This window comes from Podarcis gaigeae (assembly GCF_964106915.1).
Source record: "Podarcis gaigeae genome assembly, chromosome: 5".
NCBI lineage: Eukaryota > Metazoa > Chordata > Lepidosauria > Squamata > Lacertidae > Podarcis > Podarcis gaigeae.
The window spans coordinates 25,027,609-25,048,862 of record NC_139681.1 but is presented as its reverse complement, the minus strand read 5'-3'; the positions used below and the strand labels follow the sequence as shown (position 1 = coordinate 25,048,862).

The window sequence follows — 21,254 nt, the reverse complement described above, 5'->3', positions numbered from 1 at the left end:
GCTTACGCGGCAATGAATCCTATGAGTTAACTACAAACTTTCTAAAGCAAGCCAGCAAAAGGCTACCTACCCTCTGAAATGTGGTTTACAGCATTATTGCACAGATTTAGTAAGCTTGAAATAAAATTTCTGATTACATTTTAAATTAAAGTTCCAATAACTTTTGGAGGGAAAGCTTATTTTTCCCCCCTGTCTTTCCGCTAAGGTGCTTATGTTCCGGAAGGCCTCCTGACATCTTGCTCCTGGGATTATATTACCTTCACCCCATCGGTCCGTGCCTACACAATGCTCCTCTTTTGCTTTGTGTTCTTCATTCCCCTAATTGCCATCATATACAGCTATTTCTTCATTTTCAGAGCCATCCGGAATACAAACAGGTGAGTCACGCATGTGCTTCCCATTGTTTGCGTTAGTGGAAGGTTACTTTGTCCCCCACCCCCTTCCCCACCCCCAAAGTTGTGACCTCCAGCCAGTAGGAAACAAAACAGGAACATGAAGTGCAGGCAAAAATGGCTGTAGATTCTGCACCATGTTCCCACATCATTTTGATAGGCACTTAGATCAGATTTCAGAGAGATATTAGGGTGTCTGATTTGGAGAACAGCTCCATGAATTATCCGAGGATTGGAACAGACAGAGACGAATCAGATTTTACTTGAGTCTAATTTACAAAGATGAATGAGAACCAGGGTTGCAATTAAGAACTGACATGATGTATTGGATGGAAGGTAAATCTAATTCAGAGCTGTTGGTACTCTTTGCTTTAAAACGAACATGGAAAGCAAAATTCTGCAACCTGTATAAATTCTGCCAACAGTTATTTCCTTTCATTTGTGTCTGTCCCCCTTTCCCATCTTTTTTATTAGATTTTATTTAATGTATTCTTTTGAAAGCACTTAGTGGTGGGTTAGATCCAGACTCCCTTGATGCTTGGAGCACACTGGTTGAGAAATCCTATTGATTACAGTGGGTCTACTCTAAAGCATCATTATTAGTCCAGTTTGCCTCCATTTTCATAGTTTGCACAATTTGTTCTGCTTCTGTTGAGATCTGTCTTGGAGATTCCTTCCCCAGGATTGATAGGCACAGGAAGGAATGAGGAACATGTGTGGTCATCTACAGGAATCAGAATCATCAAGAACCTGGATAGCTCAGTTGGTTAGAATGTGGTGCTGATAATGCCAAGGTTGCAGGTTCGATCCCTGTATGGGGCGGCTGCATATTCCTGCATTTCAGGGGGTTGAACCAGATGATCCTCAGGGTCCCTTCCAACTCTATTATTGTTATTCTATAGAATTGTAGAGTTGGAAGGGACCCTGAGGGTCATCTAGTCCAACCCCATGCAATGCAGGAATCTTTTGTCCAGTATGGGACTTGAACCCACAACTCTGAGATTAAGAGTTTCATACTCTACCAACTGTGCTATCCCACCTAATAAGAAACAACACCTGCATTTTTGTTGCATAAAGCTGAAGATGGGGAGAAGGTGTGTTAAGTGAAAAAAGAATGATACAGGTGGAAGGGAGGGTAGAAGTTTGACACCTTTGCAGCATGATCAGATTAAAAATGGCATTGCATGCACACTGCACTCTCCGTCTGAGGGGTATACACAATGGGCAGTTCTACACTGCAGGCTTAAACCTCACTGAAAATCTCTTGCCCTGAAGAAGTTGTGAAATGTAGTTTTTTTGGAAGGTGCCAATATTAGAGATCTCTGGCACCCTCATTGTCTCAGAGCTGTAATTCTTAGGGTCCCTTTATTGGTAACGATAACAAATCAACATCTCTGAAGCAGTTTTGAGCTTGTATTGATGGATGAGCCTGGCAAGATAATGAAGGTTTTAGCAGCACATGCCGAAGATTTGAATTTTTCATGCCCGATTTACCAGCTGCTTCTTGTGGATGTGAATCTAGTGACTGATTATATTGGGGAAAGAAAACCACATGCTTGCACTCAAAGATCCACATGCAGAAGCACTCTCATATAACTGGAGTTTGTGATTTTGCCCCAAATGCAGCTCCCTCCATCATGTTGCATTCTGCTCCAGAACAGAAGAAGGAGGGACCATAATGGCTCAGTGCAGATGTGCTTTGCCTGTGGAAGGTTCAAAGTTCAACTCTGGTAAAATATCAAAAAGCTGATGATGGGAAGGAGCCCAGCCTGAGACTCTGCAGAGCCACCAAAACAGTCAGAGACAACACTGAGTTTGATGCACATATAGCTTGACTCAGTACAAGTTGGCTTCTTATGTTGAGAGCCCCTAACCCTCCCAAATGGCTTTTCAGGGACTGCTGAAGCTGCATCTGTGAGAAGGGCAAATTGACAACACAAACACATCTATGTGCTTCCATTCATGAAAGTGGATCTTTGGATATCAATGGCGTTGACCCAGTAATAAACAAACATGTGGCATTCTGCATAAGCAGACCTCACTTTTGTTCCTTCATTCATGTTTTGTTCTTTTCCTCAGGGCTGTTCAAACCATCAGTTCAGATGGTACTAAAGAATCTCAAAGGCTGTCCCAGAGGATGACGAATGAATGGAAAATGGCCAAAGTAGCCCTGGTTATCATCTTACTTTATGTCCTCTCCTGGTCTCCATATTCAATGGTAGCTTTGCTGGCTTTTGCAGGGTAATCAAAAAATCTTGTTATCTCTGCAAGGGGCCTGGGGGAAATGAAATGAGAACAGAAACAGTGAATGAAGCACACCACAAATGGCCAACCAATGATTCCAGGTGCTCGACTGCAGGAAGTTCCTTATATTCGGCAGCCGTAACCAAAGTAGGGGAGATGATAAATGTGGCATGTGTTAGCCACACAACTCCCGGTATTTGATCTTATAGGCACATTTTTTTAGATTTATCTGGAATTGAGGATATTGGCCAGTGCAGACATGCAAAAAACAAACAAACCCCAAACCCCTTTTTCCACATGATGCCACCCGTTCCACCATCCCCAGGGATGCTTTGACATGGAGACTGTAACACAGATAAAGTCACAGCTACCTAGGGGGGAAAGCCCTTATTATTAATGGCTGAAAAAGATGCCGTTGTTGTGGCTGCAGAAATCATCTCCAGAAAGCTCAAATCATATCTGTGGATGGCTCTTGAAGCTGGCTTGGAAGTTGCAACCGGGGCAGAACTCTGTAACTCAGCTTCTGATCAGAGCAAAACAAAAGAAATGTATCTCCAGCTTAAGCTCAGGAATGTTGGCTGGCTGATGCTTGTTTCAGCTTTGAGGAGGAATGGCAGGATATTAATTCCATAAATAAACAAGCTGGAGTTTGGCTTCACTGCTGCCATAAGTTCCTTGTGGTCCTCTTTCTCTGAGATCACAGGGAAGGTTTTTGCCTGGTCATCCACCCATTCCTCCTTCAGTCATGGAACCCCTAGTGGCAAACAGGTTGTTCCACCCAGACACTAACCATATCCAGACTTGCTGTACTTCAGTGATATGGTGGCCTTATGTGCCTTCATATCACTGTCCCCCAGTAAGATTAGAAAAGGTCATGGCTGCCTCCTCTTCATCATTCATACACCATGGAACAACTTACCAGTGGAAAGCCACATGACCAGTTCCATAGCACTTCTCAGCTAACAGGTGAAGATGCTCTTGTTTCAAAACACATTTGCTACCAAGGCAGATGCTGCTGATTCCACTTGTTGTTGGGCATTCCTTCCTGCTCTTCCTGCTTTTACTCCAGCTGCCACTTTTTTTGTTGTTGAACTATTTTAATGGCCACGGTGTTCTTTTTCAATTGCTGATGCTGTGCTTTAGTGATTTGTTTTTTTAATTGCTTGTGTGCATTGTTTTGCAGTGTTGGACAGGTGATGTTGCTGTTTTAATAGAGGATCTTGCTTTTAATCTACTTAATTATCTATTTAATTATGCCGTTGCTGAGTTGCTGCTTCAGATCAAGGTTTTTCATTATTTTAAATGCATGCCTTTGGGCAGGGAGGAGGCTGATAAATCTGTTTTCCATGTGAATGTGCTCCTAAGTTCAGCCGAGGTGCATTATTTAGAAGATTTTGCGTGTCTGAATTTACCCAGTGTGGACTAGCACTTTGAAGAACTTTGTGGAGGGGCATTCAAAAGTACAGTATGCTTTGTAAAAGGGGGAAAGGGACAGTAACCATACCCTGGCAGAATTAAATCTAAGAAAGTGTGTTTGCTTTGCTTTAGGTACTCCCATGTGCTCACTCCCTTAATGAACACAATACCTGCAGTGATTGCCAAAGCTTCATCCATCTACAACCCAATTGTTTACGCCATTGCCCACCCCAAATACAGGTATGTTTCACCTTTTGTAAAGAACTGGGGCTTGCAACCAGTGACAGGTCTTCTTTAGGGCAACCGCAAGCAATACGGGATTCCACTCCTGTCATATTAACGCTATCTTATATTTAACATCTCACCTAGTAGGTGTCGGCAGTAAAGGTTTCCATGCCAATGAGTGAGTGGGCTCATGGAGGAGGGCCTGATCTCTCTGTTCCTCCTCTGCCAGTCTGCTTGGTTTCTAGACTGGCTAAGGAGGGAGGAAATCCCATGCATCAGACCCATCCCTCCTCCACCAGCCTACAGTAAAAAGGCAAAATTTGTTTTGCTAGCCACTAATGGTCAGGGGTCCCTTTACCTTTACAGAAGCAAAGGCTTCCCTCTGGCCCCATATCATGCACAGAAACTGATGCTAGCATCTCAGCAGGCTAGTAACTATTTACAAGTGCACATACAGGGGATTTAAGCAGGTGCAGCTTTTCTCACAAGCATCACCCATCGACAGCCCCCTTCTTATGCTCAGCTATACTCAACTGTCAAAAATCCCAGCATCTGGCTCCTCAAATCGTCTCCATCTTAAATGCAAAGTCAGAAAAAACCCCAGGCAAAATGAGTTGTTTTTGCTGAATCGATGAAGTCTCTTTGCTTGACAATTCTTGAATGGTAAAGATCATATGACTGTACAATGAGTATATATATGATATATACAGTGACTGGTATGCATGCCCGTGAGGTTTGCAGGCATGTTGGTATTTAAGATCAGATAGTTTTGTTGTTCGTAAGAAGAAAACCGAGTAGCAGCAGGGGTCCCCACTGTCAAGCTGCCATACATGGACTGCTCACCCACCATGTGGAGATTCTGCCAGCTGAAATGAAAATGCAAGCATCCGTTCCTTTTTGTATTGTCCATTCCTTTTTGTATTGACACACTCCTGATCTAGCAAGGGTGATGCCTGACTGGAGGCAGCTTACATGTCATATGCAGGGACCTGAACCACATCTGCAGACCCAAAGAGTGCACATTCATCTGAGCAGCTTCCTTTCACATTTCATGATGCAGATAGCAATCAGGGTTTCCTGCTATATTTTGATACTGGTGGGAACAAACACCGTCAGCATGTGTTTCTGCCTGTGTATGGGCTGATGCACACAACTGTAAACTGGATTCCACAGTGCAGTCATATCCTTTTATAGTCCAATAAGGTCTTTAATTCAATATGGCCTCTCTCACGCTCTTCCCCTCTCCCTCTCTGAATGAATGTACGTTTTTAGCTTGTGTCGGAAAGGACAGAAATGTTTTAGTCTGTGTTTTGTGTTTGCAGAGGTAGAAAAAATACTGATGGGCTTAATTTCTTATCCCTCAGAACGGCGATTGCAAAATTTCTTCCCTGCCTTGGATCTCTCCTAAGGGTTTCTCATAAGGACTCCAGATCTAACAGCTTCCCTTCCACCAGACGTTTCACTGTCACCAGCCAGTCCTCTGATATGAATGGGCTGCCAAGAGGAAACAGACGGCTCTCCTCTGTCTCAGACAGTGAATCTGTAAGGATAACCTTCATCTACATTGTCTAATCTACAGTATCAATGAAAGGGGTGCACAGCAAGCTGGTGGGCATAGATTAGACCCTTTCTCAGCCCAAGGGCCGCATTGACTGGTGAGGAATCTTCCTGGGGCCACATGCCAGCAGCAGATGCAGTCAGAGGCAAACACTAGCCGAGCAATGGATGCGACTCCATTGTTGTTCTACAATGACTTCAAAGTTACAATAAAGGTGGTTCTGACTAAACATCAGGAAGAACTTTCTGATGGTAAGAGCTGTTTGACAGTGGGATGAACTCCCTTAGAAGGTGGTGGACTCTCCTTCCTTGGAGGTTTTTAAGCAGAGGTTGGATGGCCATCTGATAGGGATGCATTAGTCGTGATTCCTGCATTCCTTGGGGTCCCTTCCAACCCAACGATTCTGTAACTGAGAGCTCAAAATCTCTGGAATCTCTCTCTGGAGATATTCTACAGATCTGTATTACTAAGCCCCCAAAAGAGCTTCCATGTGGTCAAGAAGCCTCTGGCTGGCTGTAGCAGCTATTAGATAGTATTTATTTATTTATTTATTTATTTATTTACTTACTTACTTACTTACTTACTTACTTATTTACTTACTTACTTACTTACTTACTTACTTACTTACTGGTACTTACTTACTTACTTATACCGCCCTATAAATCTCAGGACTGTTCACAATATAAAAAACACAGAATACATAATAAGAATAAAAAAAAACAACCCAATAGTTCTCCCGTCCACAACACATTTAAAAGGGCATCAGATGTCAATCAGCCAAAGGTCTGATTAATGAGAAACATTTTTGCCTGGCACCTAAAGATGTATAATGAAGACATCAGGCGAGTCTCCCTAGAGAGAGCATTTGAAAGGGTGGGGACCCTCTGGTGCTGCAAGAAAAATCCCTGAACTTCCAGCAGGTGAATGAGGGGGTTCGCAACAGCACAGCGGAGAGAAGGCTAAAAAAGGACTCACCAGCAGTAGCACCTGCTACAGGCAGCTAGAGGCTTCTGGTCATGTAGAGCAGGAATAAGGAACCTATAGCCGTTCAGAGGTTGTTGGACCCCAGCTTCTATCTGGCCCTGCCAGTGTGGCCAGGGATGATGGGAATTGTAGCCCAGCGATATATGAAGCCCCCCCCACCCCTTATAAAGAGGCTCTTTTTAGATTCCTTGCCTGATCATGGCTGAATTCACCTAAATTCTGAACTTCTAGTTGACAAGAATTTTGCATACATAAAGAGTGAAGTATTACATGAGGGAGGCCATGTCTTGTGTGTGTTCTGGGGATGCAAAACGCATATACCTGAACCACCTCCACATAACCACCCCTTTTTTCCAAGCGAGGCAGGGAGGTTTTAAGCTCTCCACCTAGCTTACAGCACTCTGAGAGGCTCTCACAGGGCCATCCAAGTTCCCAGAGCCCTGTGAGCAAGGCAGAGAGCTTAAAAGCTCTCTCTGTGCCAGGCTCTCTACCTTGCATGCAATTAATTTGTGCCATTTCAACAAGCCAGCCGTGCAAGGTTGCAATAGTGCAACTTAATTGCATGCAATATGTGATCATTCCGTTCTGCAACAATAACACAGAATGCAGCCCTCACGGGGGAAGGGGGAAGGAAACGAGTTTGTGACGTGAGGGCTAATGCTTCTGTAGGGTGAAGCAGGCTGAATTTAGAAAGAGATTTGCTGGCAGATTTAGACAAATTGACAAATCCATCAACGGAACCCCCCACCCTCCCAGCAACCAGAAGCTCTCAACAGCTTGCTGTATCACTGCTAAGTACTTAGTGGTTACTTGCAAAGAAGCCGGAAGTGGTTCTTCACTTTGGAATCTGAGAGACTTTCCTTCTGTGCTATCCAAGGCACAATATTGTGTTCTTTTTCAACCAGTTTTTCATTTTTTTATACGAGCTCTAAAAACACAAAAATGCTATTATGCCCCCTAAGCTGTTACGTTTTTAGGTTAATGTGCTTTTAGGGGAGGCTGACATGCTCCAAATTCTTACAGGAGATTTCGGAGCTGTGTGGGTTCTGCACTCCATCTATTTTATATCCCTGATTAAAAATACAACAAAGCAGATCTTGCTAAAATAAAGCCAACTTGGGAATTCCCATGTTCGTACAACATACGCATTTCTACATGAGACAAGATAAATGTTTTAGTCTTTCCATGAATTATTTTTGTGGCTCCTTGTTGTTTTTCAGAACGGGCCTTTCTTTCCAGCAAGGCCAAAATCTCTCAGGTGTCTCTCTATACTTCAGAATGATTAGCCTGAAATGATGGCATCATGTAGATTTATTATTATTTTTAAGCTCCTGTCTCTTTTTCACACTCTGATGTGATGAAGAAGCAACAAAACTATTGAGATAGGAAAGAGTCTTGTTGATTTCTGTGGGAGAAAATAAGTAGGTCGCAGTCAGTAAGACGTCTGAGAGGAGGGAGAGTAAACCTTCCCTTCCTTTGCCTGAGCCTCAAAATGGGTTTCAATAGGGGCAGGGGGTAGATTTTGTTCTGATTGGGGTCCCTGAGCACAACAGCAAGCTGTCATTATGGTATACTGCCACCTGGCTGCCATTCCCTGCTGAAAATAATGCCAATATAGTTCACATCTGGCAACCATGCACCCCTTTGGTTTCAGATATGACATGGGTAGACAGGTCTTTAAAAGCCCTGGACACAAATTTTCACAGCTATGGTAGCTCATTTACCATAAGTATTGTATTTAGCTTTAACTCTGAAAGCGTATACAGTGGTACCTCGGGTTACATATGCTTCAGGTTACATACGCTTCAGGTTACACACTCCGCTAACCCAGAAATAGTGCTTCAGGTTAAGAACTTTGCTTTAGGATGAGAAAAGAAATTGTGTTCCGGTGGCGCGGCAGCAGCAGGAGGCCTCATTAGCTAAAGTGGTGCTTCAGGTTAAGTACAGTTTCAGGTTAAGAATGGACCTCTGGAACGAATTAAGTACTTAACCCGAGGTACCACTGTACTATGAAAGCAGGGTGGGGTTGCTATGTGGTGGGACACAGAATGTGCACTTGGAAAAATGAGAGCATTCAGGAGACACAGGTTTATTCTGGGTTGTTTTTTTAAAAAAGAATTATTTATAAACTTAACAAAGAAAAGGAAGAGGGGACATTATTACAGAAATTAAGTGAAATAGCTAATGAAAAAATAGTTAAATTTGATTAAAAAGAAAAATAATATATGAGTAATACTAATAGTAACAACAACAACAACCCACCACCAGTTCACATTATGGATGCTGTAAGCATCAGTTTGTACATCTAATGTAGAACATATAAATTGATACAAGCCCTCCAGGTGCCCAAATAGGTATCCACACAAAAATGATGTTTATATGAAATATGTTCAAATGTAAGTAGCTCTGTGAGGTCCTCAAACCATTGCATAATACTTGGTGGGTGTTTTATCTTTCCAGGCAGAAACGTATAAGACTAAGCAACCGTAAGGGCTTGCAAAATCCTCTTTTGTGGTCCTTATGTGTTTATTAAGCACAGGGCTACAAGGGTAGAATGCGCTCCGTTTCCATACTTGAAACTACCCAAACCATATTAAAACACCTTCGTTTGGACTGTACCCTCCTCTTCTGTAGGCGGGTAACATTACTGCACAAGGCAGAGCCATAAATGAATTATCGCTGTAAAGTAGATAAGAACTACTGACTCCTTTGGAGATAACATCACTGATATAGGGTGTAAGCAAGGAGCAAAGAATGCTGTGTGTTCATTGGGCCTTTTTATTCTTTGCAGGGTGTCTGACAGGGCATTTGTGCAGTAGGAAAGTCTGCTTTTTTAAAAAAGGGGGGGGAGAGAGCCTGAAGGGGTAGTCTCGGAGCAGCCCCACCTCCTGATTTTGCTGATTGTCTAAGCTGGCCCCAAGACAGGATTTGTTGGGAGTCCCTTTCACATTTCTGGCTCTTCCATTTGGCACATAACTGAACTGATTGAGGGAAAGCAATTAAACCCAAAGAGACTCTCTGAAAAAAAATCATGCTGGCCTGTCGCTGCAGGAATGGACTGACACAGAGGCGGATATCTCTAGTCTGAACTCCAGAGGTGCTAGCGGGCAAGTTTCGTACGAGATGGGTGAAGACACCACGGCAGAAATGAACGATGTCAAAATCAAATCTAAACTGAAAAGCCACGATTCAGGGATTTTCGAAAAGGTAACAAAACGTCCTATTTTCAGAGCAGACAGGTCTGCAGATCTCTGCCTCAGCTTGTATTATTCCATGTCAGTAATTTTTTCTCTTTCTCTCTCCATCCCCTCTTCCCAAATGCCGTCAGTAACCTGTATAAGAAAGCTGCCATTGGGACACCCAAATAGAGGAGAACTTAATAGTTTGTCCATTTCATTTGTGAGATATGCTTTCCCTTTTAAAAACAAGTGTGTTTCCCTATAGAAACCACAACAAGTCTATGCACATATTCTGGCTGGTTGTGACACCACTCTAATCTCCTTCCTCTTCTCACACCTATTGGCATGATCGCAATCTCCAACACCAGCCCACAAGCAGCTGTCACCTATTTCATCTTGTTAATTTGAAAAGATGCCTGGCAGTCAAGCGACTCCCACTTCACTAATTATGATTTTCACGTGTGCTATTCCTTTTGCCAGTTCTGCAGCATGGGAGATCCTGTGTCGCTAACATTTGAAGGGGAGGGTTGGCCGCAGCACAAAACAGCAAGTGCCATGTGCCCGGCAACTGTACGGAAATCATTATGCAAAGCACATGTCAAACATAAGCAGGGGAGAGCAGTGCTGATGAGAATGTGCTGTGGGGAGCAAGGAATCTTTCAAAAGAAATTGTGAGGCTCGTGGCAGATAAGATTGGGCAGAGCATTTTTAAAAAAGAAAAACTCTGCTGCCTGTATCATAACTTACCCATCCTGATGCAGCATTTTCATGCCCAGTCCGGTCATTTGATGAACACTGGATAGCTCAGTTGGTTAGAGCGTGGTTGCAGGTTCAATCCCCATATGGGACAGCTGCATTTTCCTGCATTGCAGGGGGTTGGACTAGATGATCCTCAGGGTCCCTTCCAACTTTTACTCTATGATTCTCTGATTCTCTGAACACTTAGTGGAAGTCTTGGCACTTCCCCACATCCGAGAACATGAAGATTTGTCAAAAGACAGAGGAGCAGCACCCACCTTGAAGAACATAACAACAACAACAACAACAACAACAACAACAACAACAACTTATTTATACCCTGCCCATCTGGCTGGGCTTCCCCAGCCACTCTGGGCAGCTTCCAAAAAAATATTAATATAATTCCCCAATGAGTGTTCCTTCTAAGGGTGGAAACTGGTAGGATGGACCCAAGATGAGGGAAATTGTGTGCACTGTATGTGTGAATGCTGCTGATGATAGGTGAAGACATTTTGGTTCACTGATAGCCATGCATAAACACATACCCTTTAATGTAGGTCTGCCTGAAGCTGGTTTCTAACCAGGGCTACTGTTTCTCTCTTTGCACCGGCCCTCCTTCTGTGCCTTTGACAGCAGCCTGGCATTCACATTTTCTAACAGGGGGACGTTTCCTTATCACATTCCATTGCTGGGATGTGCACATTGCTGTTGGTCCACATCAGATTGCTGCCAAAGTCACAGGGGAATTGGCAAATTTAGTTTGACGCCCCTCTCCTCCTAAAAATAAACATCCGGCATTCTGTTTCCAGCTCTCCACCACTTTCTGTCACTGTTGACCTCAGAAGGGCATCTTTGGCAGAATATTTGTACCTTTCTCTCTCTCTCTCTTGCGTTTTGGCTTGTTTTTATATGGTGCCTTTTGTTATGGAAAATCCAAAATACTGTTTCGCTTCCCTGTGACCGCAGTCGTGTCCCATAAATGATGCATTTCTACAAACAGTGGCTAGGAGGGAACAAAGCAACATTGTGTCCAGCCAATGTTGCTTCTCCCCTCCCCTGTCTCCCCCCCCCCCATCAGCCTCACCCCCATGCACAAAATACACACTTTATTCAGCTTGCAACCTTTCTTTCCTTGGGTGCCTTTGTGTGTGCAAGTGGTTCTTTTCCGTGCTTGTTGCCCCTTCACCCCATCACAATTTCCTCTGCTTTTCCTCTCCTGCATTCACACCCCCAGAGGCGTTTGAGCTGAGCCCCGTGGCCCCAGGCTGTGCCCTTCTGGATCAGGGAGCTGTGCTCACCTGCTGCAGCTTCTATGGTCCTGCTGTTGTTTTGTGATTGGCTGCTGGAATAATCTCAGTCCTATCCTCTGATCTCATTCGCTCTTGGTCCTGCAAGATGGGAATGGGATGGGATAGTCCTTTAAACTGGGAATAACAGTATATTTATTTGGGATGCGGGTGGCGCTGTGGGTTAAACCACAGAGCCTAGGACTTGCCAATCAGAAGGTCGGCGGTTCGAATCCCCACGAGCGGGTGAGCTCCCGTTGCTCGGTCCAGGCTCCTGCCAACCTAGCAGTTCGAAAGCATGTCAAAGTACAAGTAGATAAATAGGTACGGCTCCAGCGGGAAGGTAAACAGCGTTTCCGTGTGCTGCTCTGGTTCGTCAGAAGCGGCTTAGTCATGCTGGCCACATGACCAGGAAACTGTATGCCAGCTCCCTCGGCCAATAAAGTGAGAGGTGCGCTGCAACCCCAGAGTCAGTCACGACTGGACCTAGTGGTCAGGGGCCCCTTTACCTTTTTAACAGTATATTTGGGCATATATTATCGTGTGCAGCACAGCACTGGTGCAACGGGTGGCGCCAGTTCTGGGATGGCAGAAAAGAACACCTAATAATTGGTTGCCCCTCATTCCTCATTTCGCCAAGTCATAGTTGCACCGGGCACTGGGCACAATACATTGCACGGTCATTAAGAGAGGGCACAACCATAACTTACATATGGAATTATCCTTCTCACGCAGCACTTAGAGAAGGATAGGACCATGCTGTGACAACTCCATATCCTGGGGTAAGAACTGTCTGCACTGCTACACACTCTTTCTTTCCCTTCTTTTGTAGACTTCAGTGGATGCTGATGACATTTCTATGGCAGAGGTGAATATCCCAGATTGCTGGTTTCTTTTCATAGTGTGAACATTTCATGTGATTCGTTCAGGGATGGGGATGTTCAGGGAAAGCAATGCAGCCATGAAATATATTAAACACCTTCCACTTGACATGCTCAAATTTATTTATACTGTATCTCTGTCCATCCGTCTAATCCCGTGGTTCCCAATGCCCCGCAGGGGGTGCAATTTGATTCTTAAGGGGGGCAATTTGGAAGCTTGTTTAAACCAGGTTAATGGCCTTTTAGGCTTCCTCCACATGCACAGGAGTTCAGTTTTTGAAAAATAAGAATTAACGTATTTTTCACTCTATAACACGCACCCGACCATAACACGCACATAGTTTTTAGAGGAGGAAAATCTGTAGGCATGCCACCCATAGGCATTCCCTCCATAACACGCACAGACATTTCCCCTTACTTTCTAGGAGGAAAAAAGTGAGTGTTATGGTGCAAAAAATACGGTATATGTCATGGGGGGGGGGGTGTCAGTATTTTAGATATGCTTAGATGGGGCATGGCCCAAAAAAGGTTGGGAACCACTGGTCTAATCCATCACATTTCTCACTTTTCCTCCAAGGAGCTCAAGGTGGACTCTCCTTCCTTGGAGGTTTTCAAGCAGAGGTTGGATGGCCATATGTCATGGCTGCTTTAGTTGAGACTAGATGACCCTCAAGGTCCCTTTCCACTCTACAATTCTATGACCACACTGCCAGAAGGCCAGTGTATAGCACCACCTTTCCCTGCCAACAGTTCCTGATACTGCTAATAGTTTGCTCCCTAGCTATAGCTCAAATATCTCACTGTTTCTTTTCTGGCCTGTAATATGGTAGTGGTGCATATTGTTATATTTCACTGCTCAGTATTTGCCGCTCATAAATCTTCTATATACTGCATAGGGAGCATAGTTCAGTCACCACTGCATATTCCATGGTGAATAAGGCAAAGAGAATCAAAAGTGCTTAATACCTTTTTTAAAAAAAATTCAAAAGTCTGCCCTCCTTTCTCTAGTACAGTATCTAGGTCTGGGTAAATCTGTTCATCCCAGTTTCTTGTTTCTCCAATCTTAAATTCAATTTGCCTGGTTTCTGCATCAGTCTGCGATTATTATTATTTTAAAAGTCTGCCCCTCTCTCCCAATGTACACCTTTTATATGCCATTTCCCCTAATAGACACATTTTTGCAAGCCATTTCTCCTAATATAATGTGGTTTTGAACAGTACTTTCACCAATATACATGTTTCTGTATCCACTTCTCCATAATATATGCTTTGTCTCGGACAGAATTATTGGTTAGCGTGCTGCATCACAAAATGGAGAAAAATATGGATTTCAATGCATTTTAATTCACATGTTGGTTCAGGAAGCACAAAATTCTCCTGCATCTTTAGCAGTCGCTTCCTCCCTTCATTAGCTCAAACCTCTTCCTGCATTCATCTACTGCTACTTAGCAGGTGATCGGTTTTCACTCTGCATAGCTGGGATGGGTAAGTTGCTAGTTGGAAGGGTGCTAGCCTGGGCCAATCCACTATTTCACAGCCTCCATTCTCGCCCTGTAAAAAACAACAACAACGAATTTGCCCAGCTCAGAGTCTTGTTGCTGAAATCAACCTGCAGTCCTTAGTACATGTACATGCAATGAAAGTTGCAACCTAAATGCGCCCTTAAATATTAAGTGGCACTTCTGAGCAAACATGCATAAGACAGAGGTGGAAGAATACACTTTACTATGCACTGACATGGGGCTTACTTTTGAGTAAACATGCATTGGGGACAAGCCAGTGAATTAATGCACATGTAAAGTGAACAGGTGCTTAAGGCTCCTGCACCTTTGAGAATTGTGTAGAAGAGGGAAATTCAACAGGTGCAGCTTACACAACCAGTGGCACTTGCTGAAGTGCCCTCTTCTACAGGATTCTTTGTGGGGCAGTGACTCTGTTTTCTTTTGCAACAGGCCACTCTATCCATGCCCCTGATTTAAAAATGACTCTTCGGGTTAACCAGTTCAAGACCTATGTGGAAACATGATTGTGGACGTTTTGCACAATTCTCTATATTGTTTCTTTAGGACTTAGCCTTTGGAAACTACATCTTTGGAGACAGCCTGGTAAGTTGCCATCCAGCTTTCAATAATCTGTGGGAAATGTGAACAATGTGGCCTCCCCATAGTGTTGGGCTGATGATGAAGCCAGACTTACAGGTATGTAGTTTTGGCGTGATTCTGAATCCAGCTTTGTTGCTGGAGACCCAGGTAGCCTCTGGCTAGAAGCACCTTTCGCCAGCTGTAAGTGGTGCGACAGCTACAGATGTTCCTGCACCAGGAGAGCTTGACCACAGTAGTGTCATTGAAATTCTACTCAATATTATCCAGATTAGATTTCAATGTATAGTTAGCAGAGTAAAAACTTAAAACACATTGCAGGGTTCCCCAGAAATAGACCAGAGGCAATGAATATTTCATCCAGCAGAGCTTTAACGGCCACTGAAGGCTAATAAGCATTATGGTCACAAATCCAATACATTCAGGATTGGCACTGTCCATAAGAAATCCAGTTGCAGCAGACTTAACTTAAACTTACAATAATTTATAATAAGTCTAAACCTTAACACTAAGCATACAATATACAGTGGTACCTCGGGTTACATACGCTTCAGGTTACATACACTTCAGGTTACAGACTCTGCTAACCCAGAAATAGTGTTTCAGGTTAAGAACTTTGCTTCAGGATGAGAATAGAAATTGTGCTCCGGCGGCGCGGCAGCAGCGGGAGGCCCCATTAGCTAAAGTGGTGCTTCAGGTTAAGAACCGTTTCAGGTCAAGTACGGACCTCTGGAACAAATTAAGTACTTAACCTGAGGTACCACTGTACAGAACACCACACCAGAAGGAAAAGAGATAGAAAGAGAAAGTGAAACCCAGGCTCCTTCTGGCCTCTTATTATGTCAGCATGTCCTTGACTGATAGAGATAACAGAACTAGTTTAAGCTAGTTGTACTCAGCTTCTCTGAAGGAATAACCCAAGCATCATGAACCTTCTGCTTGTTTCTTTCACACAGAGAAGCTTCCAGACCCCTCCTGAATTAAGTAGAATAGGAAAGATCTCTAGCACATCGGATCAATACTTTCTGTACTAAGAAATGAAAACTGACAAGTAGTTCAAGTAGCACCCTGGTGCCTTCAAGGCTGAATTACTGCAATGCCTCTTTGCACAGCTTCTCTTTGTGCTCGATCTAGAAGCTGCACTTAGGGCAGAACGCTGCAGCACAACTGCTGATGGGAGTGAAACCCTACTACAGATAACATCTCTGCTCAGAGATCTGCACCCGTTGCCAATTTGCTCCCGGGCCAAGTTCACGATGTTACCATTCGTATATAAAACCCTTAAGGGCTTGAGACCAGATTCCTTGCAGGCTCGCCTTACACCCATGTATGCCCACTCTGTGCGTCAATCAGTGTGACCAGCACCATTACAGGTGCTACCTAATGCTCGTTCCATAGAGGCAAGATTGCCCACACATCATATATGATGTCATACATGGGGCAAGGGGCTTGGCCTGGCTGAAATGGGCTTGCGGTCCAAATGGGGAGCCGGCCAGGTCTAATTAGGCATGTGGTCTGGAGGTTGCTAACCCCTGTTGTAAATCTGTAGCATGAATCTGAGAACAGCAGCAGAATGAGGTGTCAAGAGTCCTGAGGTGTTAGAATAGACTGTGCCACTTCAGACTGCAAGGTGTGCGTCTCACTTTTTAATGCTTGACTATGAAAAAGAAAACCTTCCTTGCAAGTAGGAAAGTAGCATAGTTACTAGAACCATTCTAGACTCTAGAGCCATTCTCTCTGGTGAGCTCATTTTCTGCCGGCAGGCAGGAGAATCCAGAAAATTGTAGCTCCTACTTGCAGTCCAAAGTGGTGGAATGTGGCCAAATAGAGGCTGTGCCTTTAACAGTTGCAAAAAATAGGGTTTTTCAGCAGGTATTGCATGCATTGTAGCTACCTTGCTTCTTTGATTGTGGGGATGGACAAACACTGAACTCCTCTCTTGACATGCACATTGTTCTGAGGCCTGTTTTGACTTGGCAAGGGTGGATTCTCCCAATGCATGTGGCAAATATACATCGCTTCCCACCCACCCCATAGGCTGTTGTCAACTCAGGCACATTGTGTATTAACCTCTTCTTTTTCGTACTTTCTTAAGACAGGTGACGATCAGTACACCTTTGGCGTGAGGGCAGAAGATTCTTGCTACCTCTCATCTACAGCCCAGATACCCAGCATTGTGGTAACCTACAGCAACGTCCAGCGAATGGAGCTGCCTTTTCAATCCAACTCTGACCCTTCGTGCTCCAGGAACTGTGGCTATAGCTGGGAGAGGAACTCCAGCAGCCGGCTAGAGTGGCTGTGCCAGGATAGTGCCTTCGGTCCTACGCCAGAGACACACATGTGTCAGCTTAGTGTAGAAAACCTTTCAAAACATCACTGAAGCAGGAAGAGGGGGCAGAAGAATGAAAATCGCTGGCTTTCCTGTAAAGATTCAAAAACAGCTCCACGATAGTTAATTTGCTTTACATGTTGATTGCGTTCTCCACAATGTTTGTGCATTTAATAAGTTGAGCATTTAAAACGAACAGAGATAGTAGCCCGTTTTATCCTGAGAACAGGCACACACATGAATCTTGTATGGAACAATCTACACCCAGCCATCCACAGATCGCAACTGTCAGGCAGGCAATCCCTGATAATATCCAGCTTGGAGAGGCAGCAGGCAGGGAATCGGCTGACATGCCCAACCTTTTTTGACCAGTGGGGGGAATGTTGAGACAGTGTTGCATGTGCCAGTCGCAAAATGGCTGCCATGGTGTGGCGTAACACAAAATGGCCACCACATCTGAAAGAGGCAGGACCAAAGATGGCTTGGGCACCCTCCCTGCATCAGCTCCCCTATCAAGGGGGAGTGGGGAGCACCTACATCAGCCACAACTGCACTTGCTCACTCTTGGTTTGAATGGAAGGGAGGTTTGGTTGTCCAGTCCTGCCATCCAATGAAATATGAGCATGTGTGCAACGCAGAAGCCAAAGCAGTGCCAATATAAACTGAACAGAAACAGCAAACTGTCCCTCATGCGTTGTTGATTTTTTGAGGGGATATTTAGTAAGACCTTTCACAAGTATTGTAGAAGATCCTGGTGGGCACATGCATTGGTGGCCCCCTAGCCTGGTAGCTCAAAGGGCTATATAGCCTAGTGGCTTCTTCTTGCAACAAACAGATGCCTGGATTAAGGGAGAGATTTTGAAGCCTTACAGCCAGCAGTGGTTTGTGATAGGCTCTCCAGAACAGGGAACAGCTGTAGCTCCATGGCGGGTGAGCACATGGTTTGTTGCAGAAGGTCCCAACACTGAGCCAGATTGACCGAACCATCTGACTTGGTCTAAGGTAGCTTCCTATGTCCTCAATTGCCTGATTCCTGGGACCAGGAGGATTCTCATCTGTGGTGTTAGTCTCCTCCTGCCTTAAACTACCTCCAGTTTCCTTCTTCACGCAGCAGCCCTGCTGGTGCCAAGAGAAGAGGACTGGCACCTGGTGTTGCAATGTTCCTGGTTTGAGCTGTACAGCTACTTGGTACCAAGGTGTGTGACTCAAGGCCTGTGTGGATAGTGTCATGGCATAGCTTAGTCACTAGGTGGCGCTGGGCTTGTGTGTGTAGATAAGTGGTGTCAGGAGGTTCCTGCTGCTGTTCTGTTCTTGTTTAGAGAAACAATAAAGTTATCGTTTAGCTCCTTGACTAGTCTGTCCACTCAGCCTTCCACGACAAGGCCTATGTGCATATCAATCTCATCGTGCAATCAGTCCATACCATTTTTGGCGGATGATATCTCATCCATAGGGCTTTCAGGCATAGCTAAGTGGTCTTTTTGTCACAGGTTCTGCTGAAGGATACAAGTTGATAGCATATTACTGCACCTCAACTCTTGTAGATCGTGTGTAAATGGATTCTAGAGCCCTTTGGAGAGGGGAAAAGTGGTGCCTGCCATTTTACTGTATGATGATTTATAAATGTATAAATAAGATGTTTCTGTCAAGATCAAGGCATGGGGATTATGCACATGTCTCATGGAAAACGTAACATCTGCACTGTGCTTAATCCACATGGGACAAGTGTCACAAGAAGACCGTGTGACACCCGTCTACACCCGTCACCAAGTTGCACTTAATGGATGATGTGGAGGTACCAGTGCCAACATGGGATGCATGCCCAGGCATTCAGCTGAACATGCAAATGCTCCAAAGTGTGGATGGAGGGGTGGGGTGTGCATGAAAGCCATGCCTCCAATGTCCTCATGCAAGTTGCTCCCCACCCCCTGCTCCTCCGCATTCCTGAATGTCTCCACATCAAGCAGGGGGCTCACATAATTGATCAGGGATCCTGCTATTTCAGGGTCCCCAGTGGCACCAAGGGGGTCAACTCATAAGTAGGAACCCTCTGTAGAACTTTTCCACTCAGCACAGGGGTGAGGCCTGGGACTGAACATGCAGGGTGCAACACTCACAAGACTGCTTCTATGCATGCCCCCTGCCCCAGATACAAAGTTTGTATCTTCAGGCAAATCTGTAAACATACTTAATGTCCATATATTGCAAAAATGGGGACAGAGAAGGTCTCTCTGTGCAATAACTGCAATGTGTATTCTAGGCTTCTATCAACAAGATGTCAGGACTTGCGCCTGCACTGGGCCCTGAACTTGGCACTTTTTCAGATAAATAAGCAAATAAATTTATTGCCAGCCCATGAGGAGCAAGTGCCAGAGCAGGTTACAATTTAAAATTCAACATCAAAAACAGTAAAGTCACAGAAATAGGGTTGAGAATGACAACCTGCCCTCTCCTGAGAATGGCAGGAAGACATTCAACCTGTGTAACCAGCACCCAGAACAAGGAAATACCTTCACATTAATAGGCAAGAGGAGATCACATGGTACATCTTGCCCCATATAGAAGCGACTTGAGTCAAGCTTGCCCTCCAGAGGATTTTGCTTCTCTCTCTCTCTCTCTCTCTCTCTCTCTCTCTCTCTCTCTCTCTCTCTTTCCTTCCTTCCCTCCACACACAGCCCCAAACCTGAACTTCAAGCAACCTATATCTGATGCAAAATAGTATCATAACAGAAAACACAGTGTATTGGAAATTGGAACAAATTCATTGTCTTTGAGAACAAATAATGTAATGGTGATGTACTTTGCAATATTTTATGATTTTCAGTATCTCGATGTACTTTTTCTTTTTAAACAATAAAAAAATTGTATATATAAATATCCACAAGCTGTTGCCAGATATCTAGGCTGCATGTTTTCTGATGTTATTACTCCCCATTATTGCTTTGAGGTAGAAAACAAGATTATGAGGTCAACGAGGAAAAGAAGGAAATACGCAGTTCAGAAACCAGGATGGCTTCTTGGAAGCCAAATAAAAAGATGCAAGAGATTGATTATAATTCCTCCCTTCATCTGTCTGGGCAGGATATTGACTTAAGGCAGAGGGTCTGATAGATACTAAACTGATTGAACAGACAGTCTAATAACAAAATATTAGATGTCATTCTGCCAAACCAGGCTTCCAATTTAATTCCACCGATTCACAATGCCGATCCAGAGAATTGGATCTTCGCCACCATATGCTCCCAGACCTCCTAATCTACCCCATTAGGGCCTCTATTAGACATATACCATGGGTTCCTCTCTTACCCAGGGCTGATAAAGGAGATTAGGAAGGCTGTCTTGAGTATAATCTAGGTTGGCTTGTTTGTTGCAGCACCAATAACATGTACGGGGTTCACACCACAGTCAAGGGCTTGTTGCCAGATCTGCTAATGAGTAACCAAACAATTAAACCCCTGTGTTGCAAACAGTATCAGTAATATCCAAGGCAACGCGATGACCAAGTACAACAATGCAATATCAATGTAAACTCTTTCTATAATCTATACGGAACATTGAACAATATGAAATATATGAAATATGCACTCTCTGCAAAACCAAATAAACAGGAATCTTATAAATCTCTGAAAGTCCCAAAATGTGCACTCTTGCTCTGCTAATGAGCCAGTGTGCACATTCTCATGAACTTGTTTTTTGCATGTGTACCTGCTGAAATGCTAATTTGGGGAAACCAGCCATTGCTGCTCTTGGGAACTTCGCCAGCAACAATTGGGTGCACCCAGACAGAAATATATCAGCTTTGATTCTTTTCCTAATTTGGGGAAACTGAGCACTGACCGACCATTAGTATTCTCACTCTGGCGAGACAGCAGCAACCACGTCATCACTGCAATTATATCTACGTATTGTAATTACCAAAGGGG

At 44.2% G+C, this 21,254-nt stretch overlaps 1 protein-coding gene across 4 annotated transcripts in view; it reads left to right on the top strand.

Moving 5' to 3' along the window:
• Positions 1–20,215, top strand: part of OPN4 (opsin 4) — a 39,657-nt gene extending 19,442 nt beyond the window's left edge. For 2 of the 4 annotated variants that reach the window (XM_083740440.1, XM_083740442.1), the window contains 8 exons: positions 206–377; positions 2,472–2,633; positions 4,185–4,292; positions 5,642–5,819; positions 9,871–10,026; positions 12,855–12,890; positions 14,970–15,008; positions 17,098–20,215. In XM_083740440.1, the coding sequence (XP_083596566.1) occupies positions 206–377; positions 2,472–2,633; positions 4,185–4,292; positions 5,642–5,819; positions 9,871–10,026; positions 12,855–12,890; positions 14,970–15,008; positions 17,098–17,382 (1,136 nt within the window). In that variant the 3' untranslated portion in view covers positions 17,383–20,215. Of the gene's footprint in view, positions 1–205; positions 378–2,471; positions 2,634–4,184; positions 4,293–5,641; positions 5,820–9,870; positions 10,027–12,757; positions 12,805–12,854; positions 12,891–14,969; positions 15,009–17,097 lie in introns of all 4 variants that reach the window. The other 2 variants (XR_014564649.1, XM_083740441.1) reach the window with 2 other exon arrangements.
• Positions 20,216–21,254: the final 1,039 nt, after the last annotated feature.